General features: G+C 48.0%; 1 protein-coding gene across 3 annotated transcripts in view; it reads left to right on the forward strand.

Moving 5' to 3' along the window:
• The first annotated feature begins 5,300 nt into the window (after positions 1-5,300).
• Positions 5,301-25,086, forward strand: part of LOC137431334 (cleavage stimulation factor subunit 2) — a 72,307-nt gene continuing 52,521 nt past the window's right edge. For 2 of the 3 annotated variants that reach the window (XM_068122555.2, XM_068122556.2), the window contains exons 1-7: positions 5,301-5,406; positions 10,700-10,778; positions 13,434-13,603; positions 13,866-14,002; positions 20,806-20,925; positions 21,409-21,474; positions 21,665-21,710. In XM_068122555.2, the coding sequence (XP_067978656.1) occupies positions 5,349-5,406; positions 10,700-10,778; positions 13,434-13,603; positions 13,866-14,002; positions 20,806-20,925; positions 21,409-21,474; positions 21,665-21,710 (676 nt within the window). In that variant the 5' untranslated portion in view covers positions 5,301-5,348. The remainder of the gene's footprint in view (positions 5,407-10,699; positions 10,779-13,433; positions 13,604-13,865; positions 14,003-20,805; positions 20,926-21,408; positions 21,475-21,664; positions 21,711-25,086) is intronic. The other variant, XM_078781892.1, reaches the window with a different exon arrangement.

The following is a 25,086-nucleotide window of genomic DNA, read 5'->3' on the forward strand; positions in this document are numbered from 1 at the left end:
TGAAACTTCGTTCCTGGTGTCGTCCATTTTGTCCGGCTTTATTGTGCGAGCATAGCTCCACACCGGGGAATATCACTACAAACGAGCTACAAGTGGAAGCTTTCAGAAGTTCAGTGAGGATTCTGAAAAGAGCCCTTGGAATGAAGTTATGAGAACGAAACTTTACAATCTGGTTCATGAATAATGATCCTTTACTGAAAAAGGAGGTGGAGATTTTGAGTTCTGGGAGAACTTCCTCCCATCTTCTGAAACCCACAAATGGAGATACTAACCAACGGAACAGTTTTCCTGGAGAATCATTAAATTGTGGCGGACACGAAAGCTCACTGGCGTGATGGCATCATTCTGCGCACCAAGTGGGCGTCGGCCACGCCCGAGGGGTAGGCGTGGCCTCGGGATATATACGGGGCGCGCAGCCCCGAGCACTCTGCAGTGCTACAGTAGGGCTCTTTCAATAAAGACCCTTTTGATTTACCGTGTTGTCCGCCTCCTCCTTGGTAAGCAAGTAGCGCGCGTAGCACCGCGCTTCATTTGGTGACCTCAACGTTGGCTCAGCCATGGCTGACCATCCGAACACGCCATAGCAATGGCAATCAACGCGGTCAAGCTCCCTGAGTTCTGGGAGGCCCAAGCCGAGCTCTGGTTCGTGCAAGCCGAAGCCCAGTTTCAGCTTCAGCGCATCATGGGCGACGCGACGCGATACTACCACGTCGTCGCCGCCCTCGGGCCCGGCACAGCCGCCTGGGTCGTGTCTGTCCTGAGGAACCCGCCAGACGACCAAAGGTACGAGGCGATCAAGCGTCTCCTCCTCGCCACGTTCGGCCTCACGGTGGACGCACAGGCCGACCGCCTCCTGGACCTCCCCGAGCTCGGCGACACGCGACCGTCGGTCCGGATGGACCATATGCTGTCGCTGCTGGGCGACGAAACCCCGGATTTTCTATTCCGAGCGCTATTTCGACGCCAGCTGCCGGCACGAGTACGCCTCGCGTTGGCCGGTTCCATGATAACGGAACCCCGAGCTCTCGCTGCCGAGGCCGACAAGTTCTTCGCGGCTTTAGACACGCGGGTGAGTTTCGGTGCGGCCGTCGCGGCTCCCCGGGCTGCGGCGGCTGCGGCTGCGCGCCCCTACTCCGAGCCCGAAACTGCTGCGGGTGACCACCCCTACAACGTGACGCACCGCGTGGCCGCTGAACCTCCTGCGGGTGACCACCCATACTACACGACGCACCACGTGGCCGCTGAACCTCCTGCGGGTGACCACCCCTACTCCGAGGGGATCCTCGTGGCGGCCGCCACGCCACGCCCACCTCCGCCGCCGCGGAAAAAACCGCAAGCGTGGTGCCGGTTTCACACCAGGTTCGGCCACGAGGCTCGGCAGTGTCGCCCGCCGTGCTCATTTGGCAGGTCGGGAAACGCCCGGGCCGGCCCTCGGTAGTGGCACTGAGCGTCGGCCGTTCAAACAGCCTACTGTTCATAACGGACACCTTGTCCGGGTGCCATTACCTGTGCGACACGGGAGCGCAGGTGAGTGTCGTTCCCGCTGGTACGTCCGACAAGCAAACTGCGGGCCGGGGCACCGCGCTGCTTGCTGCCAACGGTACGTCCATACGCACATACGGAAAACGCTGCCTCTCTCTGCGGTTCGGAGGGTAGGTTTTCCGGTGGTCGTTCGTGACTGCCGACGTGCCTATGGCATTGCTTGGCGTGGACTTCCTGTGTGCAAATGGGCTGTTGGTGGACGTAAAGCACAGAAGGCTCGTCCAGGCTGAGACGTTCAGCTCGCTCGCTTGTGCGCTGCCCGGCTCGTTGAGCAGCTCCCGGAGCGGCTCATCGAGCGGCTCGCCGAGCGGCTTGCTGAGCGGTTCGGTTCCGGCCAGGTTGATCTGTACGCTTCCGGCAGCGGACGAATTCACCCGCCTCCTCGCCGGCTTCCCGGCCCTCACGCGGCCCACCTTCTTGGCGGGGGCCGTCAAGCACGGGGTGGAACACCACATCCCCACCGCCGGGCCACCGGTCTACGCCCGGGCACGCTGCCTCGAGCCGACGAAGCTCGCGGTAGCTAAAGCGGGGTTCGCTACACTGGAGCGGCTCGGCATCGTGCGGCGCTCCGAGAGTGCTTGGGCGTCGCTGCTCCACATCGTGCCAAAGCCCGGCGAGGGATGGCGACCGTGCGGGGACTACCGGCACCTCAACGACGCCACCACCCCCGACCGCTACCCCGTCCCCCACATTCAGGACTTCTCCGCCCGGTTGGCGGGCATGTCCTTCTTTTCAAAGGTGGACCTCATACGCGGCTACCATCAGGTCCCCGGCCAGGCCGGAGGACATCCCGAAGACGGCCGCCATCACGCCATTCTGACTTTTCGAATTTCTTCGGATGCCCTTCGGGTTGAAGAATGCGGCTCAGGCGTTCCAGCGACTAATGGACAGCGTCTTGCGCGACTTGGATTTCGTGTACGTCTACCTGGACGACATCCTCGTCGCCAGCGCGTCCCGGGAAGAGCACCTCCACCATCTCCGCACGCTCTTCGAACGCCTGGGCCAGCATGGCCTCATCGTGAACCCCGCCAAGTGCCGGTTCGGCGTCGCCGACATCGACTTTTAGGGGCACCGCGTCACCAGGCATGGGGCTGTCCCCCTACCGGCCAAGGTGGAGGCCGTGAAGGGGTTTCCGCTCCCCCGCACGATCAAGGGGCTCCAGGAGTTCCTGGGCATGGTAAACTTTTACCATCGGTTCCTGCCCCGCATCGCCCAGCTCCTGCGCCCCCTGCACGAGGCCCTCCGAGGGAAGCCGGCAAAGGTGACGTTACCTGGACTGAGCAGATGGACGTGGCGTTCGCGGGTGCGAAGCTCGCCTTGGCTAACGCCACCATGTTCGTGCACCCGGCGCCCGATGCACCGATCGCCCTCACCACCGACGCCTCGGACTACGCGGCGGGCGCAGTGCACGAGCAATGGGTGCGTGGTGCCTGGCAACCGCTGGCGTTCTTCAGCCGGCAGCTTCGCCCGCCCGAACGCCGTTATAGTACCTTCGACCGCGAGTTGCTCGGGCTTCACCTGGCGGTCAGGCACTTCCGCCATCTGCTCGAGGGCCGTGCGTTCACGGCCTTCGTCGACCACAAGCCACTGGTCTTCGCGATGGGCAAGGTCACCAAGCCGTGGTCGGCCCGGCAGCAGCGTCACCTCTCGGCCGTGTCCGAATATACGACGGACATCCGGCACGTCGCGGGGAAGGACAAACCGGTGGCGGATTGCCTTTCCCGGTCCGTCGCCCGCAGTCCACCTCGGCATCAACTATGCCCGGATGGCGGCGGACCAGGCCGCCGACCCCGGCATCCAGGCCTTGCGGACCGCCGTCATGGGCCTCCGCGTAACCGAGGTGCCATTCGACGGCGCGGGCACGGCCCTCTTGTGTGACGTCTCCCTCGGGCGGCCTCGCCCCATCGTGCCCGCGGGTTGGCAGCGCCAGGTTTTTGACTCCATCCACGGCCTGTCCCACCCGGGCACGAAGGCCTCCCAGAGGTTGGTCGCCGACAAGTTTGTCTGGCATGGCCTCCGGAAGGCCGTCCGCGGCTGGACCAGGACGTGCCTCGCGTGCCAGCGCGCGAAGGTGCACCGACACACCCAGGCCCCATTGGCCCCGTTTACGGTGCCGGAACGTAGGTTCGACCACGTTCACGTGGACCTGGTGGGACCTCTGCCCCCCTCGCGGGGTTTCACCCATGTCCTCACAATGGTGGACCGCACCACCCGGTGGCCGGAGGCCGTGCCTTTGGCGGCGACGACGGCGGCTGACATCGCGCAGGCGTTCATCGCCACCTGGGTCGCCCGGTTCGGCGCCCCCTCGGACATATCGTCCGACCGCGGCCCCCAGTTCACCTCGGAGCTCTGGGGGGCGGTCGAACGGGGGCTCGGGGTCCAGCTGCACCGAACCACGGCCTACCACCCCCAGGCCAACGGCCTGTGCGAGCGGTTCCACCACTCGTTGAAGGCCGCGCTCTGGGCCACCCTCCGCGACGGCGGCTGGGTTGACAGGCTCCCCTGGGTCCTGCTGGGCCTCCGGACGGCGCCCAAGGACGACCTGCGCGCATCCGCGGCAGAGTTGCTCTTCATACAACCGCTGCGGGTGCCGGGCGAGTTCCTCCACGACCCCACGGCACCATGGTCCGCGGCGCAGGACTGCTCCGCGCTGCAGGAGACCGCCCGGAGGTTCGCCCCGGTGCCGACGGTGCACCACGGGCACCCACCTACGCACGTCGCCCCGGAGCTTCACACCGCGGAGTACGTCTTCGTCCGGCACGACGCCCACCGGACACCACTGCGGCCCCCGTACGACGGGCCTTTCCGTGTGCTGGAGACCAGGGTGAAACATTTCACCTTGGACATCGGCGGCACTCCTGACCGTGTCTCCATAGACCACCTCAAGCCGGCCCACCTCGACGTGGACCACCCACCGCCGGTGGCTCGGCCCCCGCGTCGGGGCCGCCCCCCGGCGGGCGGACCCCCGGCACCGCCCAGCCCCGCCGGCATGCCGCCCCCCGGTCCTGCACCCATCCCGGGTGCAGCCGGAGGCATTCCAGCGGGCATCCCTGCACCCCGGACGCCGCCAGTCGCCAGAGGGCGCTTCGGCCGGGTCATCCGTTTGCCCCGCAAACTGACCCTCCAGGTGCGCGGGAATTCTGGGGGGGGCGCGTGTGGCGGACACGAAAGCTCACTGGCGTGATGGCATCATTCCGCGCACCAAGTGGGCGTCGGCCACGCCCGAGGGGTAGGCGTGGCCTCGGGATATATACAGGACGCGCAGCCCCGAGCACAGCAGTGCTACAGTAACAGTAGGGCTCTTTCAATAAAGACCCTTTTGATTTACCGCGTTGTCCGCTTCCTCCTTGGTAAGCAAGTAGCGCGCGTAGCACCGCGCTTCAAAATTACACTTATCTTGTGGCTGTGCTGTCGTTTTTGGCTATCATTTGTGCCAAGTTCAATTGCCATGTTTAACGATAATGTCAAAAACATGATTGTGATGCACCCTTTTTGAATTTAATTGCGAGAATGCGAGGGGATGAACAATTTCCATGTTTTACGTGCACAACAAAAAAAGAATGACATTAATTGTTTTCACAGCGGAAGTGACGTCTATTGCGTCCTCTCGATCGGTGTCGGTGAACCCAATCGTCAAATACGTATGACGTCATGCCGTACATGTATCGTATTTACCATTGAAGTGTTAAAACACAAAATAAATGCATGTGGTCATAATCCCGTTGTTTTATATTCGACGATTGAAGCCGAGGGTTGTGAAATTGAAATCTGGCATCGGCATCCGGTGCGGCCTAGTCTGGGCCGTCATGGCGGGAGGTGTGAATCGAGACGCGGCGCTGGATCGTTCTCTTCGCTCCGTTTTCGGTGCGTACGTTTTCTTTGCATGAGGCTTCAATTTACAATAACCGACGTGGCGCCATTTCATTGAACTTGAAGTCCGAAGAGGTGCAATCACAGGCCTTTGGCTTTGGCGAATGAAGCGCTACTTGGTTACCCCACGGCCACGAAACCCGGTTACTCGTTAGTCCTCCGTTAGTGTTTTTCTGTCATATATATATATATATATATATATATATATATATATATATATATATATATATATATATATATATATATATATATATATATATATATATATATATATATATATATATATACATACATATAGATAGTAACATCGCCATGTAATAATTTTGTGGACCCTTGTGAGAATCTGATGCCAATCGGCTGTAGGTTAAGGTATGCTGGTGGTGAGTCGGCGCAGGCTGCTGGGTGTCGGTACTGGAGGTGTTTGCATCTATTACTATTAGGATGAACACGCAGCTCGATAATCCGTTTTATAATTATATACAACCTAATGTTGTAAGGAATGTTTAAAGCTAACTCCGAGGGCCTTTCACTCACCGCAGGCAGGTTGGTGGTCTTTCTGTCTTCTACCGACTCCTCTCCGGCCTTGCTCCCCCAGCTCTCTCTGGGCTCTGTCCCCCAAATATTCCTACAGGTCGCACAAGATCTGCCTGCAACCCTGTTATGGTTAAACTGTCAAAATCAAGACTCTCTGCTCACCTTCACTCCTTCATTCCTCTTTTCTCCCGCCTCTGGAACAAACTCCCTCACTCTCTTCAATCCCACTCCTCCCTCCAGGTCTTCAAAACAGCTGTTCACCACCATCCCTTATCTTCCCCCATCCAAAACCTTGATCTTTTCTACCCCCGCTAATTCACCCCAGATCCACTTTTTTTTTTGAAATTCCAACTTCTTTCCTGGAAGTCCTTGCAGTGTCCACATGTTTTATACCTCTCCCACCTCCCCCCCCAGCCCTCCCCTCCCACCTCCCCCCCAGCCCTCCCCCTCCCACCTCCCCCCCAGCCCTCCCCCCCAGCCCTCCCCCTCCCACATTTCTCTCGGTGTCCCTGCTCTCAAATGTTGTGTTTGTGTCCATCCCCCTCTCTCCCCATCTTGTGTTCCGCTCCCCTTATTTTGTGTTTGATGTGTCGGTTGACTTTTTGTGTGATTAATGTTTGCTCTTTCACGAGCCTCGACCTGCAATGACAATGTCCCGCTATTGGCGTGAAGGGAATGTGGGACGCACGCCGCCATTGGTGGATAATAAATACCTGTGTAGTGTGTGTCGGTATTGACATCACTACACCTGAGCTGTTTTACCGTTTTCGTGTACGTATTGAATTTCAAGTGACGAGTCTGAGTGTTTGTACATTCAAAGGTGTATTATACATCCTATAGTATATAATATGTAGTAACGATGTAACCCAGGTGTGGGATACCCTGTCCTCTCCTCCATCACTATTGATATGGTTCAATAAGCACCTTTGAAGAGCCGAGTCGTGACTCCATTCTCTCTCTTTTTGTATTTTTAGCTCACCTGGAACTAAGTTCAGGTGAGCTTATGCGAAGTTGCGTTGTCCGCCCATCAGTCCGTAAACACTTTAAACTTCTTCTCCGAAACCGCTGATGGGATTGCGACCAAATTTAGCACAAATTATATTTGTCGTGTTGTGACCAAAGTTTGTTCACGACATTAAAAAAATCTGCCCCTTTGTGGGTCTATGGGGGGGTTGCCCCCAAAATAGGTATTTGCTTTCTTCTCAGAACCTACACACACAATTTCGATGAAACCTGACCACAACCTTCATCACACGTGATGTACCAAAGTTTGTTCAAGGCAAAAATTGGGGTATGAGGACATATAGGGGTAGGCCCAAAATAGGTATTTTTTGTTTGTTTGTTTAAAGTGTTGGGATTATGTTAGTATGATTCTACATGCTGCGCTGTCTTCGAGCAACCATTCAAATTGGTTTAAAATACCCTTAGTCGGTGCAGTATACTGTTTATTCTACCAGGTGAGCGCCAGGGGTATTGCCCCTATGTTTCCCGTTTCTCATATCGATTACGTTGAGAAAACGTTTGCTATATTCAACACTGTTTCTTTCAACATTTCCGTTTTATTCACATACCAGTAATTGTCCCCCGTCGCACAGCGGAGCGAAAGGGGGACTATGGTTTTCCCTTACGTCCGTCCGTCCGTGCGTGTTTGCGTGCGTGCGGGCATGCGTGCGTGCATAAGCGAAGGACAGCATTCGAATTTGGTGTGTGGGTGCAACCCACGTCAAAATCCAAGATGGCCGTCGCCATGTATGTCTGATGCCATGTATGTCTGAACCTTGTGAGATGAATATCTTGAAAAATAAGCGAAGTACCAACTTATAATCTGGTGTGTGGGTGTATCTAGGCACAAGGAAGAACCCTATTGAAAATTGGGTCGCCACGTCAAAATCCAAGATGGCCGTCGCCATGTATGTCTGATGCCATGTATGTCTGAACCTTGTGAGATGAATATCTTGAAAAATAAGCGAAGTACCAACTTCTAATCTGGTGTGTGGGTGTATCTAGGCACAAGGAAGAACGCTGTTTAAAATTGGGTCGCCACGTCAAAATCCAAGATGGCCGCCGCCATGTATGTCTGAACCTTGTGAGCGGAATATCTTGAAAAATAAGCGAAGTACCAACGTCTAATTTGGTGTGTGGGTGTATCTCGGCACAAGGAAGAACGCTGTTTAAAATTGGGTCGCCACGTCAATATCCAAGATGGCCGCCGCCATGTATGTCTGAACCTTGTGAGCGGAATATCTTGAAAAATAAGCGAAGTACCAACGTCTAATTTGGTGTGTGGGTGTATCTCGGCATAAGGAAGAACGCTGTTTAAAATTGGGTCGCCACGTCAAAATCCAAGATGGCCGCCGCCATGTATGTCTGAACCTTGTGAGCGGAATATCTTGAAAAATAAGCGAAGTACCAACTTCTAATCTGGTGTGTGGGTGAATCTCGGCACAAGGAAGAACGCTGTTTAAAATTGGGTCGCCACGTCAAAATCCAAGATGGCCGTCGCCATGTATGTCTGAACCTTGTGAGCGGAATATCTTGAAAAATAAGCGAAGTACCAACGTCTAATTTGGTGTGTGGGTGTATCTCGGCATAAGGAAGAACGCTGTTTAAAATTGGGTCGCCACGTCAAAATCCAAGATGGCCGTCGCCATGTATGTCTGAACCTTGTGAGCAGAATATCTTGAAAAATAAGCGAAGTACCAACTTCTAATCTGGTGTGTGGGTGTATCTCGGCATAAGGAAGAACGCTGTTTAAAATTGGGTCGCCACGTCAAAATCCAAGATGGCCGCCGCCATGTATGTCTGATGCCATGTATGTCTGAACCTTGTGAGCAGAATATCTTGAAAAATAAGCGAAGTACCAACTTCTAATCTGGTGTGTGGGTGTATCTAGGCACAAGGAAGAACGCTGTTTAAAATTGGGTCGCCACGTCAAAATCCAAGATGGCCACCGCCATGTATGTCTGAACCTTGTGAGCGAAATATCATATCATAGCATGTTTTCTGCGTCTTCCTCTTTGTCAACTCACATCACTTCACCGACGGGGGACCTAGGCGTAACGCTTGTTTATCGATCGATCAGACAGTATTTCTTATTATAACCACCTTTTAAAGCATCACAAAGCAGGACGCCTGTCTGTCAAAACACTGTACCATCTATTTATTACACTAGGGCGTGCCCGTACGTGGGTGCAAAAAAACATGCGTGCAAACAACAACAACAAAAAAAAACTTTGAAACCACGTGGCAGTAACGACCACAGAACCCCCCCCTCTATTTACATGAAATGGTTTGGTTCATTCGCAAAGCCAAAGCGAACGGCTTGCGAGTACGGTGACCATACCTTGGGAACCACTTGTCCGATTAATTTCAAACCTTGAAAAGGCACATCCTCGGGTCCCCAGCAATATACCTGGCAAGTTTCAAGTATGTATATCGGACCCGTGGTTGTCGAGAAACAGCGGTCACAGACAAACACACACACACACACACATACACACACACATACACACAGAGATTACTGGAATTATAGATAGACTAGGGCGTGCCCGTACTATATATATATCTAAAATTATATCCCCCCCCTCTATTTACATGAAATGGTTTGGTCCATTCGCAAAGCCAAAGCGAACGGCTTGCGAGTACGGTGACCATACCTTGGGAACCACTTGTCCGATTAATTTCAAACCTTGAAAAGGCACATCCTCGGGTCCCCAGCAATATACCTGGCAAGTTTCAAGTATATCGGACCGGTAGTTGTCGAGAAACAGCGGTCACAGACAAACACACACACACACACACACACACACACACACACACACACACACACACACACACACAGACACACAGAGATTACTGGAATTATAGATAGACTAGGGCATGCCCGTACTATATATAAGCTAGGACGTGCCCGTACGTGGGTGCCCGTTCCTTGCCAAAAAAAAAAAAAAAAAAAAATTTGTGTAGGGGTGTGTGTGTGTAAACATCCTAGGGCGTGCCCGTACGTGGGTGCAAAAAAACATGCGTGCAAACAACAACAACAAAAAAAAACTTTGAAACCACGTGGCAGTAACGACCACAGAACCCCCCCCCCCCCTCTATTTACATGAATGGTTTGGTCCATTCGCAACGACCACAGAACCCCCCCCCTCTATTTACATGCAATGGTTTGGTCCATTCGCAACGCCAAAGCGAACGGCGAACGGCTAAATCGCCATAGCTCGGTAAGTACTTGTCCGATTAATTTCAAACCTTGAAAAGGCACATCCTCGGGTCCTCAGCAATATACCTGGCAAGTTTAAAGTATATCGGACCCGTGGTTGTCGAGAAACAGCGGTCACAGACAAACAAACAAACGTACAAACGTACAAACAAACACACAGAGATTACTGGAATTATAGATAGATAAGCAAAAATGTCAGTAGTAACAATGCTTTCGTAACTGTTAAAAATGTCAGTGGTAACGGTCCCTCTTCCCCTCTGCACTGTATTCTCCATACGTGAGGGGTGGCCGACTGATGCGACATGGTGCTTCACTTCATGGAGGGCAAGATGCAAGTGACCTCAAAAATTGCTCTCACGTGCATACGTAAATGTATCTGTAAGATTGATATTCCCGTCAGCAAGGCGACGGGTCTTATGTTCTTGTAATTAAGAAAGTGCATTGAACTTCTGCAGATGTCTTTACATACCATCCTTTGTTGTTTGGACCCAATTACTAATCTGGTCAATTGTTACTTTTGTGTGCACCCAGTGGGAAACATTCCTTATGAAGCCACAGAAGAGCAACTTCGTGACATCTTCTCAGAAGTGGGGCTTGTTGTGAGTTTTCGGTGAGCAGCAGGTGCACGGGCATTGGAGGTGTATTATCAATTGGCACGGAGGCCGCAGAATTTGATGTTGCTTGCCATATTTTGAGGGTGAAATAAGGTTTTTATTGGGTTGACTTGCTTTGATGGTTGCATTCTTACAAGGGGCTTTCAAAAAGGTCAGCAAATGCGATGTCACAAATAGCACGAGAAGCGCTAAAAACAAGACACATAAACACGTGCACACACACTCAAAAACACACAGGTGACTACCAGGAGGGGTCTGTTCCACCTTTTGAAGCGCGCATATGGGGATAACACACACATACACACACCTGGTCAAGGTTGGGTTATGTAAACTTTCGGAAAATGTCAAGAAATTTATTGTTTACAGCATTAGGAAAATTGTAACACTGGAATGATCGCACAAATAGCCTCATTTCCTTAATCTCATTTGCCATACAATGTCGTGCAACCACTCATTACAAATGGTGTAGTCCCATGGAGACTGTGCACCCTTTGCATTTTAATTTCCATTTTGCATATGGAATATAAATATTTAAATCGAATTGTACAATTCCCGACACCGCATCCCAGTTTACACAATATTGGTACATCATATTTCAATTAACACCATTTAAAAAACCATTTCCAAAAATGGGAATAGTTTAAGAACCTGCAAAGCATGAAATTTTTTTCTGATATTTTGTGCGGTTTTTAAAGCTCTATAAAATATTTTTTTCAAAACATTTTGGCTACAACCTTTTTCTTATTTTGTGAAAAAGTTTTGTTAACTCGGATTGACCCTGAAATGGGGCAGTCCAAGCTTTGCCCTTCTCCCTGCTGAGGAGGGTATCTGACGTACGATGCGATGCTAGATTGTGTTTTTTTGTTTTGTTTTTGTTGTCCCCTGTCGCACAGCGGAGCGAAAGGGGGACTATGGCTTTCCCCTCCGTCCGTGTGTCCGTCCGTCCGTGAGTGCGTGCAGGCGTGTGTGCGTGCGTAAGCGAAGGACCGCATTCGAATTTGGTGTGTGGGTGCAACCCACGTCAAAATCCAAGATGGCCGCCGCCATGTATGTCTGATGCCATGTATGTCTGAACCTTGTAACCTGCATATCTTGAAAAATAAGCGAAGTACCAACTTCTAATCTGGTGTGTGGCTGTATCTAGGCATAAGGAAGAACGCTATTGAAAATTAGGTCGCCACGTCAAAATCCAAGATGGCCGCCGCCATGTATGTCTGAACCTTGTGAGATGAATATCTTGAAAAATAAGCGAAGTACCAACTTCTAATCTGGTGTGTGGCTGTATCTAGGCATAAGGAAGAACGCTATTGAAAATTGGGTCGCCACGTCAAAATCCAAGATGGCCGCCGCCATGTATGTCTGAACCTTGTGAGATGAATATCTTGAAAAATAAGCGAAGTACCAACTTCTAATCTGGTGTGTGGGTGTATCTCGGCATAAGGAAGAACGCTATTGAAAATTGGGTCGCCACGTCAAAATCCAAGATGGCCGCCGCCATGTATGTCTGAACCTTGTGAGATGAATATCTTGAAAAATAAGCGAAGTACCAACTTCTAATCTGGTGTGTGGGTGTATCTCGGCATAAGGAAGAACGCTATTGAAAATTGGGTCGCCACGTCAAAATCCAAGATGACTGCCTCCATATATGTCTGAACCTTGTGAGCGAAATATCATATCATAGCATGTTTTCTGCGTGTTCCACTTTGTCAACTCACATCACTTCCCCAACGGGGGACCTAGGCGTAACGCTTGTTTTGTTTGTTTTTGCATCAATTTGATTAAGAATTGAAAACTTTTTATTTCGACACTGATTTTCTGCTTGTGAAAATAATGCAGTACAGCAAATTTGGGGGAAAATTGGTTGAGGTATTTGGAAACGTATTAGGAACGTGTGTGTGTGTGTGTGTGTGTGTGTGTGTGTGTGTGTGTATGTGTGTGTGTGTGTGTGTGTGTGTGTGTGTGTGTGTGTGTGTGTGTGTGTGCGTGTGTGTCTTGCGTGTGTGTCTTGCGTGTGTGTCTTGCGTGTGTGTCTTGCGTGTGTGTCTTGCGTGTGTGTCTTGCGTGTGTGTCTTGCGTGTGTGTCTTGCGTGTGTGTCTTGCGTGTGTGTCTTGCGTGTGTGTCTTGCGTGTGTGTTTTGCGTGTGTGTTTTGTGTGTGCGTGTGTTTTGCGTGTGTGTTGTGTGTGTATGTGTGTGTGTGTGTTTTACGTGTGTGTGTGTGTGTTTTGCGTGTGTGTGTGTTTTGCGTGTGTGTGTGTGTGTTTTGTGTATGTGCATGTGTGTTTTGTGTGTGTGTGTGTGTTTCTGCCCATGCCTAGATATACTTTAATTTACATAATTCGCTCTCAGAGCTATTGCTACCTATATACCCTGGGGAGGCTCTGTGTTGTTTAATGCTCCTCCTTGTTGATTAAATGTATTTGCTTAAATATATTCCTTTTTGGGTAATTCCCTATACCAGAAAAAAAGCGTTTGCTTCTCAATTATTGGTATTTTATAAGCTGTTGAACCAGATTCTTAAGAAACGATGAAAGCCGCATCAACAAAGACCAACGTTTTGTCTCTGCACATGATACGCACAAAAGTGCAGCAGCAGTAAATGATGATACTGAAATCCCTGCCTCCCCTTATACCATCTCTCCACCACATCAGGCTGGTGTATGATCGGGAGACTGGGAAACCCAAGGGATATGGCTTCTGCGAGTATCGTGACCAAGAAACCGCCTTGAGTGCCATGCGGAACCTCAATGGCCGAGAATTCAGTGGGAGACCTTTGCGAGTGGATAATGCAGCCAGCGAGAAGAACAAAGAGGAACTGAAGAGTGAGAACCGAGATGAAAAAATAGAATGACATGGAATATGTGGGATAGGAAGTGGGTGGGTAAGTGGAGAAGAAAGAACCTCGGTGGAATTGTGTGCAATGAGCCTGTCTTGTGGTGGCAGCAACATTGTAAACAAGAAGTTGGCCTCATCGTTTTTATCAGCTTGGATTACTCCCCTCAGTAGGAGAAGGTAATGGTTTGTAAATAGCTTTTCATTTAGTCATGGTATTCCAACTTGTTCATCTTGTCTGGCTGTTTTCAGGCCTTGGACCAGCAGGACCGATGCTCGAGTCCCCACATGGAGATGTCATATCACCAGAGCAGGCTCCTGAAGCTGTGACTGGAGCTGTGGCTTCATTGCCACCAGAACAACTTTACACCATACTAAAGCAGATGCAGGTCAGTTAGTATGACGTCATGAAGAGCTATGAGGTTGAGAGCCTATTCCAGGCTATACTCTGCAGTAGAAAATTGTTTGTCGGCAATGGGCAGGGTTGAGGAAGTGATTACCGCAGAAAAATGGTGGATCGTTTATTTGGATTTTACTGTGGTATGAAAATACATGATATAATATATGAGAGCCATTGGTCTGTCTGTCTGTCTGTCTGTCTGTCTGTCTGTCTGTGTGTCGCCATTTTTCTCAGAAATGGCTGAACGGATCTTCATCAACCTTTCAGAGGTTCATCAATGAGCGCCTGTAAGTGTTTTAGGGGGAATTTTTTTTTTTAATCGCTCTATAGTGCCTAAGCCTTTTTGATTAATGACGGTTATATACAAATACACATTTTCATCAATAAATACAAAACAATTACCAGACATTTAAACACAAATAATCAAACAATCCCGGAAGCGGTCGAAGTTGGTAGTCGGGCTTCTTCTTCTTCTTCCTGACGTCATCATACTTAACTTAGAAACGAGATCAACGGCACATTCAGCAGCATATATTCAACGAAAAGGTAAAATGATGATTTGACATTTGTCATGGATTCTGATTTGGATGTAATTGATTTTCCATTATATTTGCCCTCATTTCAAATATGTTAATGTTTCTTTTTCGCTTGAGCAATGCCGGGTACTACAGCTATAAACGCTTATGTACTTTACTCGGGGTGCAAATACAACTTTGTCTGGGGGGGGGGTGGGGGGGGGGGGCTTATGCAGGGGTGTGGGTGACCAGGAAAGGGGTGTAAATTCTCTCTGTAAATGTGTACCGTGTAGTGCCGCCTCGTGATGGTGGCAGAGGGTATTACAATTTCCTTTTTAACTCAACTGGACTATGTCCAGCTGAGTTTTTGTCGACACCCAGTGTCCGTCGTCTGTCTGTCTGTAAACAATTCGACATCTACGCTCTAAAAGTCACAAATATTGATTAAATTTGATGAAACTTGTTTTGCAGCATCTTTAAGACAAACTAGTTTGGGATTGCATTTGGGCGTTGCACGCCCAAAAATGGGCGCGGCATGGTGGCCATATTGAAAAATAAATTTTTGTTGATATAGACCAGTTGAGTTCAGGTTCCCTGGAACCTCTAGTTTACCTGGGCAACATTGAGGTAAAGCACTCTTTGCACGGGTAATTTTTTCCTCCTTCCCTTCTGCCCCTGCCCCCAAAACGGAGCCCCCCCCCCCAAGATGTATATGTAGTATATCTTTCCCCTCCCTCCCCCCTCGCCTCTTCCTCCCCTCCCCCTTCCACTCCCCCCACTGCCTTCCTCACTCATCCCCCTTCTGCCTCTCCCACCCACCCCCCCCCCCATGTTGTAGTACATGTACAAAATCGCATTGATCTCACTGGGATCAGCTTTATTTGTTATTTCCTTTTGAAGGGCTGGTTGGTTTTCAAACGGAGGTCATGATGAAGGATTTTGGCACCAATGAAATTCAAGGTACAATAAAACATTGTGTTAATCAGTGTGTAGGATCTACCCATTTATTTTCTAAACGTTTGGGAAAATGGACTTCCGGCTTCCGGTTCTTCGGGCGAGTGAAGCGTACTTCGAGCTCTCCACGGCATCGAAGTTTAAGTGTTTTCCCATTCTTGTCTTTGTCAAATTTCCACTGGTTATTTTGCTGTGTACGTGTTATTGTGTGTTTCTGGTTGGTATTGGTTTGTAATTCGTACAAACTTGTGTGTAGTTAATCGTTTTCTGGGTCGTACCTCGTGCGCGGCCTGGTAACTTGGGGCTTCCCTCCCCCCGTCGGTGTTTTGTCGATTTGGGTTCTTTCCTTCGCTGTATTGCTTGTTTCTTTTATTTTATTTTCTCCCCCTCACCTCACCTCCCTAGACAAAGAATTCTATATTGATTCTTTCTCTCCTCCCGGACACGTTGCTTGTTCGCTCTCCTCCTCGTCTCGACTTGTGCCCCGCCCCCTGTATCTCGTTTTTCTTCCGCCTCTGCTCCTTTCTCAAATCCACGTTCTCGCTTGGAGACTTTTCCCAGATTGTTTTTCATGGTTTTCATGGTTCTGTTTGGATATTGTTGGAATATGTTTAAACCGCAGCCGTGATGCTGATGCTGCCCCCCCCCCCGAATTTCCATGTTTTAAACGTTTCCCAGTGTGTACCCTGGTCAGAATAGGTACACCGTATCCCTGCGTGTCGTAAGAGACGACTAAGAGGGTTGGCGTCAGGAAGGGCATCCGGCCATAAAAACATTGCCTCAAAAAGAGAACCATGACAATTACAACTACATATGGGCAGTGTGCAGCCCGAAGTGGAGATCGGTTTCTGAGGTTTGGGACATGGAATGTCGGGACAATGACAGGGAGATCAGGAGAAGTGGTGGAAGTATTGGTCAGAAGAAGAGTGGACATATGTTGTGTGCAAGAGACGAGATGGAATGGAAGTGGTGTGAGAATGGTGAAGGGTAGGCAGGGACAGAAATACAAGTTTGTGCGGCAAGGGTGCCCGGAGGGCGTGAATGGTGTTGGTGTCCTGTTTTCTGAGGAGTTTGTAGACAGTGTGGTGAGTGTGGTGAGTGTGGTGAGTGTGAGTAGAGTGAGTGATAGGTTGATGATGGTGAAAATGATGATTGGAAAGCTCTTGGTGAACGTCATCTCGGGATATGCTCCGCAGGTTGGTCGAAGCGATGAACAGAAGGACAAGTTCTGGTGTGCGATGGAGAAGCTGATGGAAAACGTGAAAGATGAGGAAGTTGTTGTGGTGGGAGGAGACCTGAATGGACATGTGGGAAGGAGTATGGATGGTTTTGAGGGAGTTCATGGGGGTTACGGATATGGTGTGAGAAATGGAGAAGGTGAAAGGATTTTGGAGTTTGCTGATGGAGCTGAATTGTTGATTTGTAATACTCAGTTCCAGAAAGAGGATAATAAGCTTGTTACATACACGTCAGGTGGGTCGACGACAACCGTTGACTACCTGATGGTGCGTAGGCGAGATAGGGGGCACCTCCGGGACACAAAGGTGATCCCGGGGGAGGAGGCTGTTTCACAGCACCACTTGGTTGTCTGCGACAAAAGGGTGAAAGGTGCGAGGAGAGCACGGCGGGTGAAGTACCAACCAAGAATGAAGGTGTGGAGGTTGAAAGAGGTGACAGTAAGGGAGGCATTAAAAGAGAGGCTGAGTAGGGTAGAGGATGATGTGGTTGAGCTTGAAAGTGGTTGGATGTCAATGAAAGCTAGTCTGTTGGGAGCCGTTGGTGAGGTATGTGGATGGACAAAAGGACCACCGAGGCACTCGGAAACATGGTGGTGGGATGATGAAGTTGGAAAGAGGATTGACGAGAAGAGGAAGAAGTTCAAGGAGTGGCAGAAGGCGAAGGGTACGGGAGCAGAAACAGCAGAGCATGAAAGTTATAAGGCAGCCAGGAAGGCTGCAAAGAAAGAGATAGCAAAGGCGCAGGAGGCATGTAGGAAAATGTTTGGAGAACGCTTGGATTCGGAAGAGGGTCAGAAAGCAGTATTCAGGATTGCAAAGCACATCGCGAAAGAGAGGTGTGATGTGATGGGGGTGAGTTGCTTGAAGGATGAAGTGGGACAAATCGTTGTCGACCCAGATGGAATTAAAGGAAGATGGAAAAGATGTATGGAAATGCTGTTGAATACAGAGAATAAATGGGATGGCAACATAGAGAGTAACCCACTTTTAGGACCGGCAGAGAAGATAACTGAGAAGGAAGTTGAGGAAGCGATAAAAGCAATGAAAAGTGGAAAAGCGGGAGGGCCGACGGGAGTTGTGGGAGATATGTTGAAGGCAGCAGGAAGTTGGGGTGTGAAGAGAATGACAGAGATCTGTAATCTGGTGGTGAAAGAAGGCCGCATTCCAGTGGATTGGGAACTGTGTACCCTCGTCCCTCTATACAAGGGGAAAGGTGACCCTCTGGAGTGTGGCTCGTACCGAGCGATAAAGTTATTGGAGCATGGAATGAAGGTATTGGAAAGGGTGTTGGAGAGGAGGATAAGGAAGAAAGTGAAGATCGACGAAATGCAGTTTGGATTTATGCCAGGAAGAGGAACGACAGATGCGCTTTTCATTGTGAGGCAGTTGCAGGAGAAGTACATGGAGAAGAGGAAGAAGTTGTTTTTTGGGTTTGTTGATCTGGAGAAAGCATTCGATAGGGTTCCACGCAAAGTATTGACATGGGCATTGAGGAAGTTAGGAGTGGAGGAATGGTTGATCAGAGTAGTGATGGCAATGTACAAAAGAGCGCGCACAGCTGTAAGGACGAAGGACGGGAACAGTGGTGAGTTTGAGGTGACGGTGGGAGTGCATCAGGGGTCGGTTCTAAGTCCACTACTATTTGTAGCTGTGATGGAGGTGCTGGCTCAGAACGTAAAGGAGGGTTTACCGTGGGAGTTGTATGCAGATGATCTGGTGTTGATTGCGGAAAGTATGGATGGACTGAAGGAAAAGATGAACAAGTGGAAGGAATGTATGGAGACAAAAGGTCTGAAGGTGAATATCGGAAAGACGAAGGTGATGGCAAGTGGTAAAGCATGTGGTGAGGTGGAAAGAACTGGGAAGTGGCCATGTACTGTGTGCAGGAAGGGTGTTGGAGTGAACTCCATTCAATGTACAATGTGCGCTGAGTGGGTTCATCAAAAATGTAGTGGTCTGAGAGGGTCATTTACCAGTGTGGCAGCTACATTCAAATGTAAGGTGTGCACTGAGGGAGCTGCAGATGGAGGAAATGTTGAGTTGGATCTTGGAGACGGCGTGAAGCTGGAAGGTGTGAAAACATTTTGCTACCTCGGAGACATGCTGAATGGAGAAGGTGGATCAGACTCGGCAACGGTTACTCGAGTGAGATGTGCATGGAAGAAGTTTCGGGAACTGAGTGGCGTGCTGATGAGGAGGAGAGTGTCGCTGAAGCTGAAGGGAAAGGTGTATACTGCATGTGTGAGAAGTGTTATGATTTATGGGAGCGAGACATGGGTAATGAACATAGAGCAGCAACGAAGGCTGGAAAGGGTGGAAATGCGAATGGTTCGATGGATGTGCGGAGTATCGTTGAGAGAGAGGAAGACAAATGATGAATTGCGAAAGATGATGGGAATATTGCCTGTGATTGATGCTGTGAAGAGGAACAGGTTGAGATGGTTTGGTCATGTGTTGAGGAAGGATGAAAGTGACTGGTTGAGAAGAGTGATGGAAATTAATGTAGAAGGAAGTAGAGGACGGGGAAGACCGAAAAAGACTTGGCTAAAGATGGTGGAAGAAGAAATGCGGGCAAGGGGGTTAACAAGAAGAGATGCAGAAAATAGGGCAAAATGGAGAAGATTGTCATGGGGACCGCAAGGCTAACCCCCGCTCTAGCAGGGAAAATGGCCTTAAAATGCATGTTGTTGTTTGTTGTTGGGAAAATGGAGTGGGGTATCATTTGATAAAATAAATAAATAAAATGTAAAAAAAAAAAAAAAAAAAAAAAATTTCTTAAAGGATAGGAAAGGGAAAGTACAGTGAGAAAGAGACAGATAGAGACAGACAGACAGAGAGAGAGACAGAGACAAGAGCTTGCTTTTGACATAGTGCTGTTTGGGTGGAGTGGGAGTGGGGGAGGGGAGAGGAGGGGGTGGGGGAGGGGATAAATTATAATTATGTATTTTTTTTAATGGCATATAGCACCGCAGCGATTCTGCTTGTACTTCCAAAATTTGCCAAATGTGGAATTAAAATCTATATAGCGAATAAAAAATGTGGTGAGGTAGGGCAGAGTGGCATGCGTGTTTTGGGCAAATATGTGCGGCTCTTTCCCCGTCAATAAACAGGTCTGTTGTTTATTGACGGAGAAATAAGCATGCACAGGTAAAAACCGCAAACTGAAAGCATTTTAATTTTGAACACACATCAGCATGCTGACCTTTTGTTATAAAACGTGTAATTATCACTCTTATTTTTAATATGATGTTGATTTGATGCATTTACAAATTTACTTACTGGTGAGATTGCTTCATAGAGAGTTTGAATGCTGAAATGAGTGTCCACGTGGAGAAATTAGTTTATTATTTTGCAAGAATGGTGCCCTGTGTTCATGGTTCACAGACCAAGCTGAAAAGAGCGGAGGATGTGGGGGTGAGGGGGGGGGGGGGGGGTGGTGATCTGAAAAGAGAGGGGGGCATCACCTTTTGCTGTCTGTAGAAATACATGGGGACACGTGAGATGCTAGTGAGTTCTGCTTTGAAGGACCTGATGGTAGGAGCAAGTTTGTTTCTACCAAATGATTCACTTCCATAAGTAGAGTTAATGGGATGGAGGCCAACAATGACTTCCGATTTGGGAAGGGTGATTATGAAAGATCAATAGTCTTTCATGATGTGGAACACGATTGATTTAACAATGTTTCAGTACTAGTTAACTCTGAGGACCACAATCATCTTAAAAAGTAATTTTCAGATTCATGTCCAATTTTATTATTAGTTTGGCTAACTTTCAATATTTTTTTATTGAAGTTTTTCTCATCAAAAAAGCAAAAGATTATGGGAATGCAAAGAGTTCTTTCCCAGTGTTAGCTCCAATAAAACTGCAGAAAAAATATTGGAGATGCACCACTTTAAAGTTTAGGGACATATGTGCCACTTGGTCCTTAAAGGGTTAAAAGGTGTGGTTTATTATGAGCTGTTGGCTGCTCTTTCTAATTGAAGTCCTATACTTGATGCTTTTCATTTTGAGTCTTTGCAGTGATGTAGAAATAAGCAGTTATCAAAATGATTTTTTTTGTTTTTGCATTTTTCTGCTTCTTGCAGCTTTGTGTTACAGATTATCCTGTAGAGTCTCGTAACCTCTTTCTCCAGCAACCACAGCTCTCGTATGCTCTGCTGCATGGACTAGTAGCAGTCGAAGCGTTGACCCGCACAGCTGCAACGGTAGCGTTTTCTCTCCATGCTTATTTCTTTGCTTTCGTCATTTATGTTTTTTCATTTTTTATTCTTTTTCATCATCATTTCAATTTTATTGCTTAAGTAGAAGTTTCAGGGAATTGTAAAGCCCATAGTCATTCAGAATGAACTCATGTAAAAAAGGGAAGGAATAAGAGTTAACCCCAATCACACATAGACCAAACCATGTGGGATACGCAGAGTAACTCCACCCTGAAGGTCATTATGTGCCAGCTAGGTTTTTACTGATAATCCACTAATGACATGGCAGTTCTTCTGAAACCAATTCCTTCCTAAGTCTTAAGCTAAATTCATAACAGTGCTGCCTTCACCTTTATTTTAACTGATAACTTCTGAGATGCTAGTCCTCACCAATAAGTGCACTGTTACCATGAATATTATCTGCTGCTAATAATCTCATGTTCTTTTGTTGTTTTTTGTTTTTTTGGGGGTGGGGGCGTCTTTTTATAGAGGATGCTTCATCGACAGAACTCTCCTGTGCAACCCATGCTGATGCCTACACAAGGCATGCCCACGGTAAGCTGCTGTCCTGGAGCATTGTGAGGGTTTGAAATATAGTTTGAATTTGGAAGTAATATCTAAAACGAACAGGAAGGTTACGGAAGGGAAAAAGCTAAGAGAACCAGAGGAGTTTATGGAAACGATATACTGTACTTTGTATACAACTTTGGCTTTTGTGTTGTGCTTTTTTTCTTTTTTTTTGCAGGAAAATTTTGTCAATGGACCTCCTCAGGCTATCCCACCTAATGCAGGTGACATACCAAAAATATTTTTGCAACACATTGATTTCTAAGAGGCTTAGAATGTTTGGATTATTGATTAGGATATTTCCCCAAAATAACCTGAGTGGGTCCTGGTGTATGTACTGCCGTTAACGTTTGACGAAAACATCTTCTCACAAACTACCAGACTGATATGGACCAAATTTGGTACGATGCATCAGGACAGCAAGGGCTTGTGGGGTTGTGCTTCCCATCCGGATGCACCTCCTATAAGGAGGGTAAAAAGGAGGTTTGTCCCAAATATTGGTATTTTATTTTTAAAATCTTCTCAGAAACCACCAGACACATCCACACCGATCTCACCATGGCCCCCCGATTGCCAACCGACCCCCCCCCCCCAGCCGAATCGGAACACATTAAAATGAAAGTACAGGTAATTTAATTACAGCCATTACCTCTGAGGACGGAAGATAGTATTCTTCTGAAACGTCAGGATTTTAAACAAAGAATTTTGTTATTTGTTTGCTTTCCGTATAATACAGTCGTGGGCAAAAATATTGGCACCCTTGCACTTTTTTCAAATGACTCACAATTTTCTCGAAAAAAAGTTGAATTTGACAAAACTATTTGGTCTCCACAATTCTTTATTTCACTGTTAATATTACAGAACCTTTGTATTTGATTCAGAACTTAATATATCCTTTTAAATCAGAAAATAAAAAGAAATAGCATTGACAAAATTATTGACACCCGAGACTTAATATTTGGTAGCACAATCTTTGCGCAAAATAACTAACTGCAGTCAAGTGCTTCCTATCGCCATGAATGAGCTTCCTACTCCTCTCTACTAGCAGTTTGTCCCACTCTTCTTGTGCAAACTGCTCCAGTTCTCCCAGATTTGAAGGGTGCCTTCTCACAACTGCTGTTTTTAGACCTCCCCACAGGTGTTCAATGGGATTTAGATCTGGACTCATTGCTGGCCACTTCAGAACAGTCCAGCATTTTGATTTTGAATCATTCCTGGGTACTTTTTGAAGTGTGTTTGGGGTCATTGTCCTGCTGCAAGACCCATGACCTTCGATGGAGAACCAGCTTTCTGATACTGGGTTGAACATTGCGCTCCGAAATGCCTTGGTAATCTCCTGATTTCATGATGCCATGCACACATTCAAGGCACTCGGTGCCAGAGGCAGCACAGCAACCCCAAAACATCACTGAACCTCCATGTTTAACTGTAGGGAAGGTGTTCTTTTCTTTGAAGGCTTCATTACCTCCACCACCAAAGGTGGATGGAGATTATGTTTTCACTCCTGGCTGTTTGCCTATCTGTCTTTGTTTGTGAACAAAATATCTCAAAAAGTTATGGATGGATTCGGACGAAATTTGGCAGTGATGTAGCGTATGTCACAAGGACGAAATTATTAGATTTTGGTGAAGATCCGGATTCAGAGCCGGCTACTAGAATTTTTAAAGTGATTCTTCACCATTGGAAGATAGGGCCAAAAATTATACATAGCAGGATATCTCAAAAAGTTGTGGACAGATTTGGACGAAACTTGGTGAACAGGTTGTATGTGTGACAAGGAAGAACCCGATTCGATTTTGGTGAAGATCTGAATATGGATTCAGATATGAGAATTATTTAATTTTTTAAGTGATTCTTCACCATTGGGAGATCGGGCTAAAAACTATACATGGCGGGATATCTCAAAAAGTTATGGATGGATTTGGACGAAACTTGGTGGACAGGTTTTGTTTGTGACAAGGAGGAATCGATTCGATTTTGGTGAAGATCTGAATGTGAATTCAGATATGAGAATTATTTAATTTTTTAAGTGATTCTTCACCATTGAGTGATATTGCCAACCAGGCGGAGGTATGCTCTCTGCTGAGTGCCGTTCTCGTTTTGTTTTCTGTAAACATGGAGATGATGTGCTTTTCCAAAAAGTTCTAATTTTGTCTCATCTGTCCACAAGACATTCTCCCAGAAGGATTTTGGCTTGTTCAGGTGTGTTTAGCAAACTCCAGTCGGGTTTTCTCAGAAGTGGGGTCCTCCTGGGTCTCCTACCATAGATCCCCCTTTCATCGAGTTGGCAATGGATGGTGCGAGTTGAAACTGTCGTACGTTGTGTCTGAAGGTCAGCTTGCATCTGTTTGGCAGTTGATCGAGGTGCTTTCTCCATCATTCGAACAATCATTCGCTGCAATCTTCGATCAAGTTTTCTCTTGCGGCCATGTCCAGGGAGTTTGGCTACAGTGCCATGGGCCTTAAACTTCCTGAAAACATTGCGTACGGTGGGCACAGGAACATCAAGGTCTCTGGAGATGGACTTGTAGCCTTGAGAATGTCCATGCCTGGCTGCAATCTTGTGTCTGACCTCCTCAGACAATTCTCTGGTTTTCTTTCTTTTCTCCATGCTCATTGCGGTACACACAGTGACACAAAACAGCAGAATGACAAATTTTCACGATTCAAACTGGTTGAATGAGTGATTTTTATATTGCAGGCACCTGCAACTCACCATAAGTGAGTTCAATTCCAAAGTAAAGGAGAATCACCTGCTTGAAATCTAATTATTTCTAACAACTTCTAAAAGGTGCCAATAATATTGTCCGGGCCATTTTAAGATCTCTGTGTGGAATAAGCTAAGATTTTGTTGTTTTTTCAGCTATTATTTGTTTTGTTCCACTGCAAACCAAGGAAATACATATGTGGATACCAAAATATATATTTAATTTCAACAATTTTCTTGAAGAAATGGTGCATTATTTGAAAAAAGTGCAATGGTGCCAATATTTTTGGCCATGACTGTATGTCTCCTGGGCTGCCTATTTTTAGTTATTGACATATATACAGGGTGTCCCATAAGTCTGGAACCATCGGGCAAATTGATGAAAACTGCTTGTATTCATAGAATGTGTTAAATGTGTCCACCATTGTGATTGACACAAGAATGCAGACGATGTATCCAGACAGCAGTCACACGGTGAATGGTGTCAGTAGTGATGGTGTTGCATTCGTCGTTGATGCACTCCTGCAAATTTGCAGCACTCTGAATTTTTTCTGTGTAGACCAACAACTTCAAATGACCCCAGAGATAAAAATCCAATGGGCTGAGATTGGGGCTCCTCGCCGGCCAATCCACAGGCCCTTGACGTCCTATCCAATGACAAGGGAATTTCCGGTTCAGCCACCCTCTTACGTGGATGCTGTAATAGGCAGAAGTGCCATCGTGCTGGAACCATGTTGGGAAATCCCCATCTGCATTCAAGACACTGGGGAATGCTTCCTTGTTGAGCATAAGCAAGTAGGCATCTCCTGTGACTGCCATCAAAAAAGAAGGGGCCTATGATGCGGTCTTTCCAAATGCCACACCACACCATCACACGAGCGGCACCTTGTTCC

Source organism: Myxine glutinosa, chromosome 7 (genome assembly GCF_964187855.1).
Source record: "Myxine glutinosa chromosome 7, kmMyxGlut1.1, whole genome shotgun sequence".
NCBI lineage: Eukaryota > Metazoa > Chordata > Myxini > Myxiniformes > Myxinidae > Myxine > Myxine glutinosa.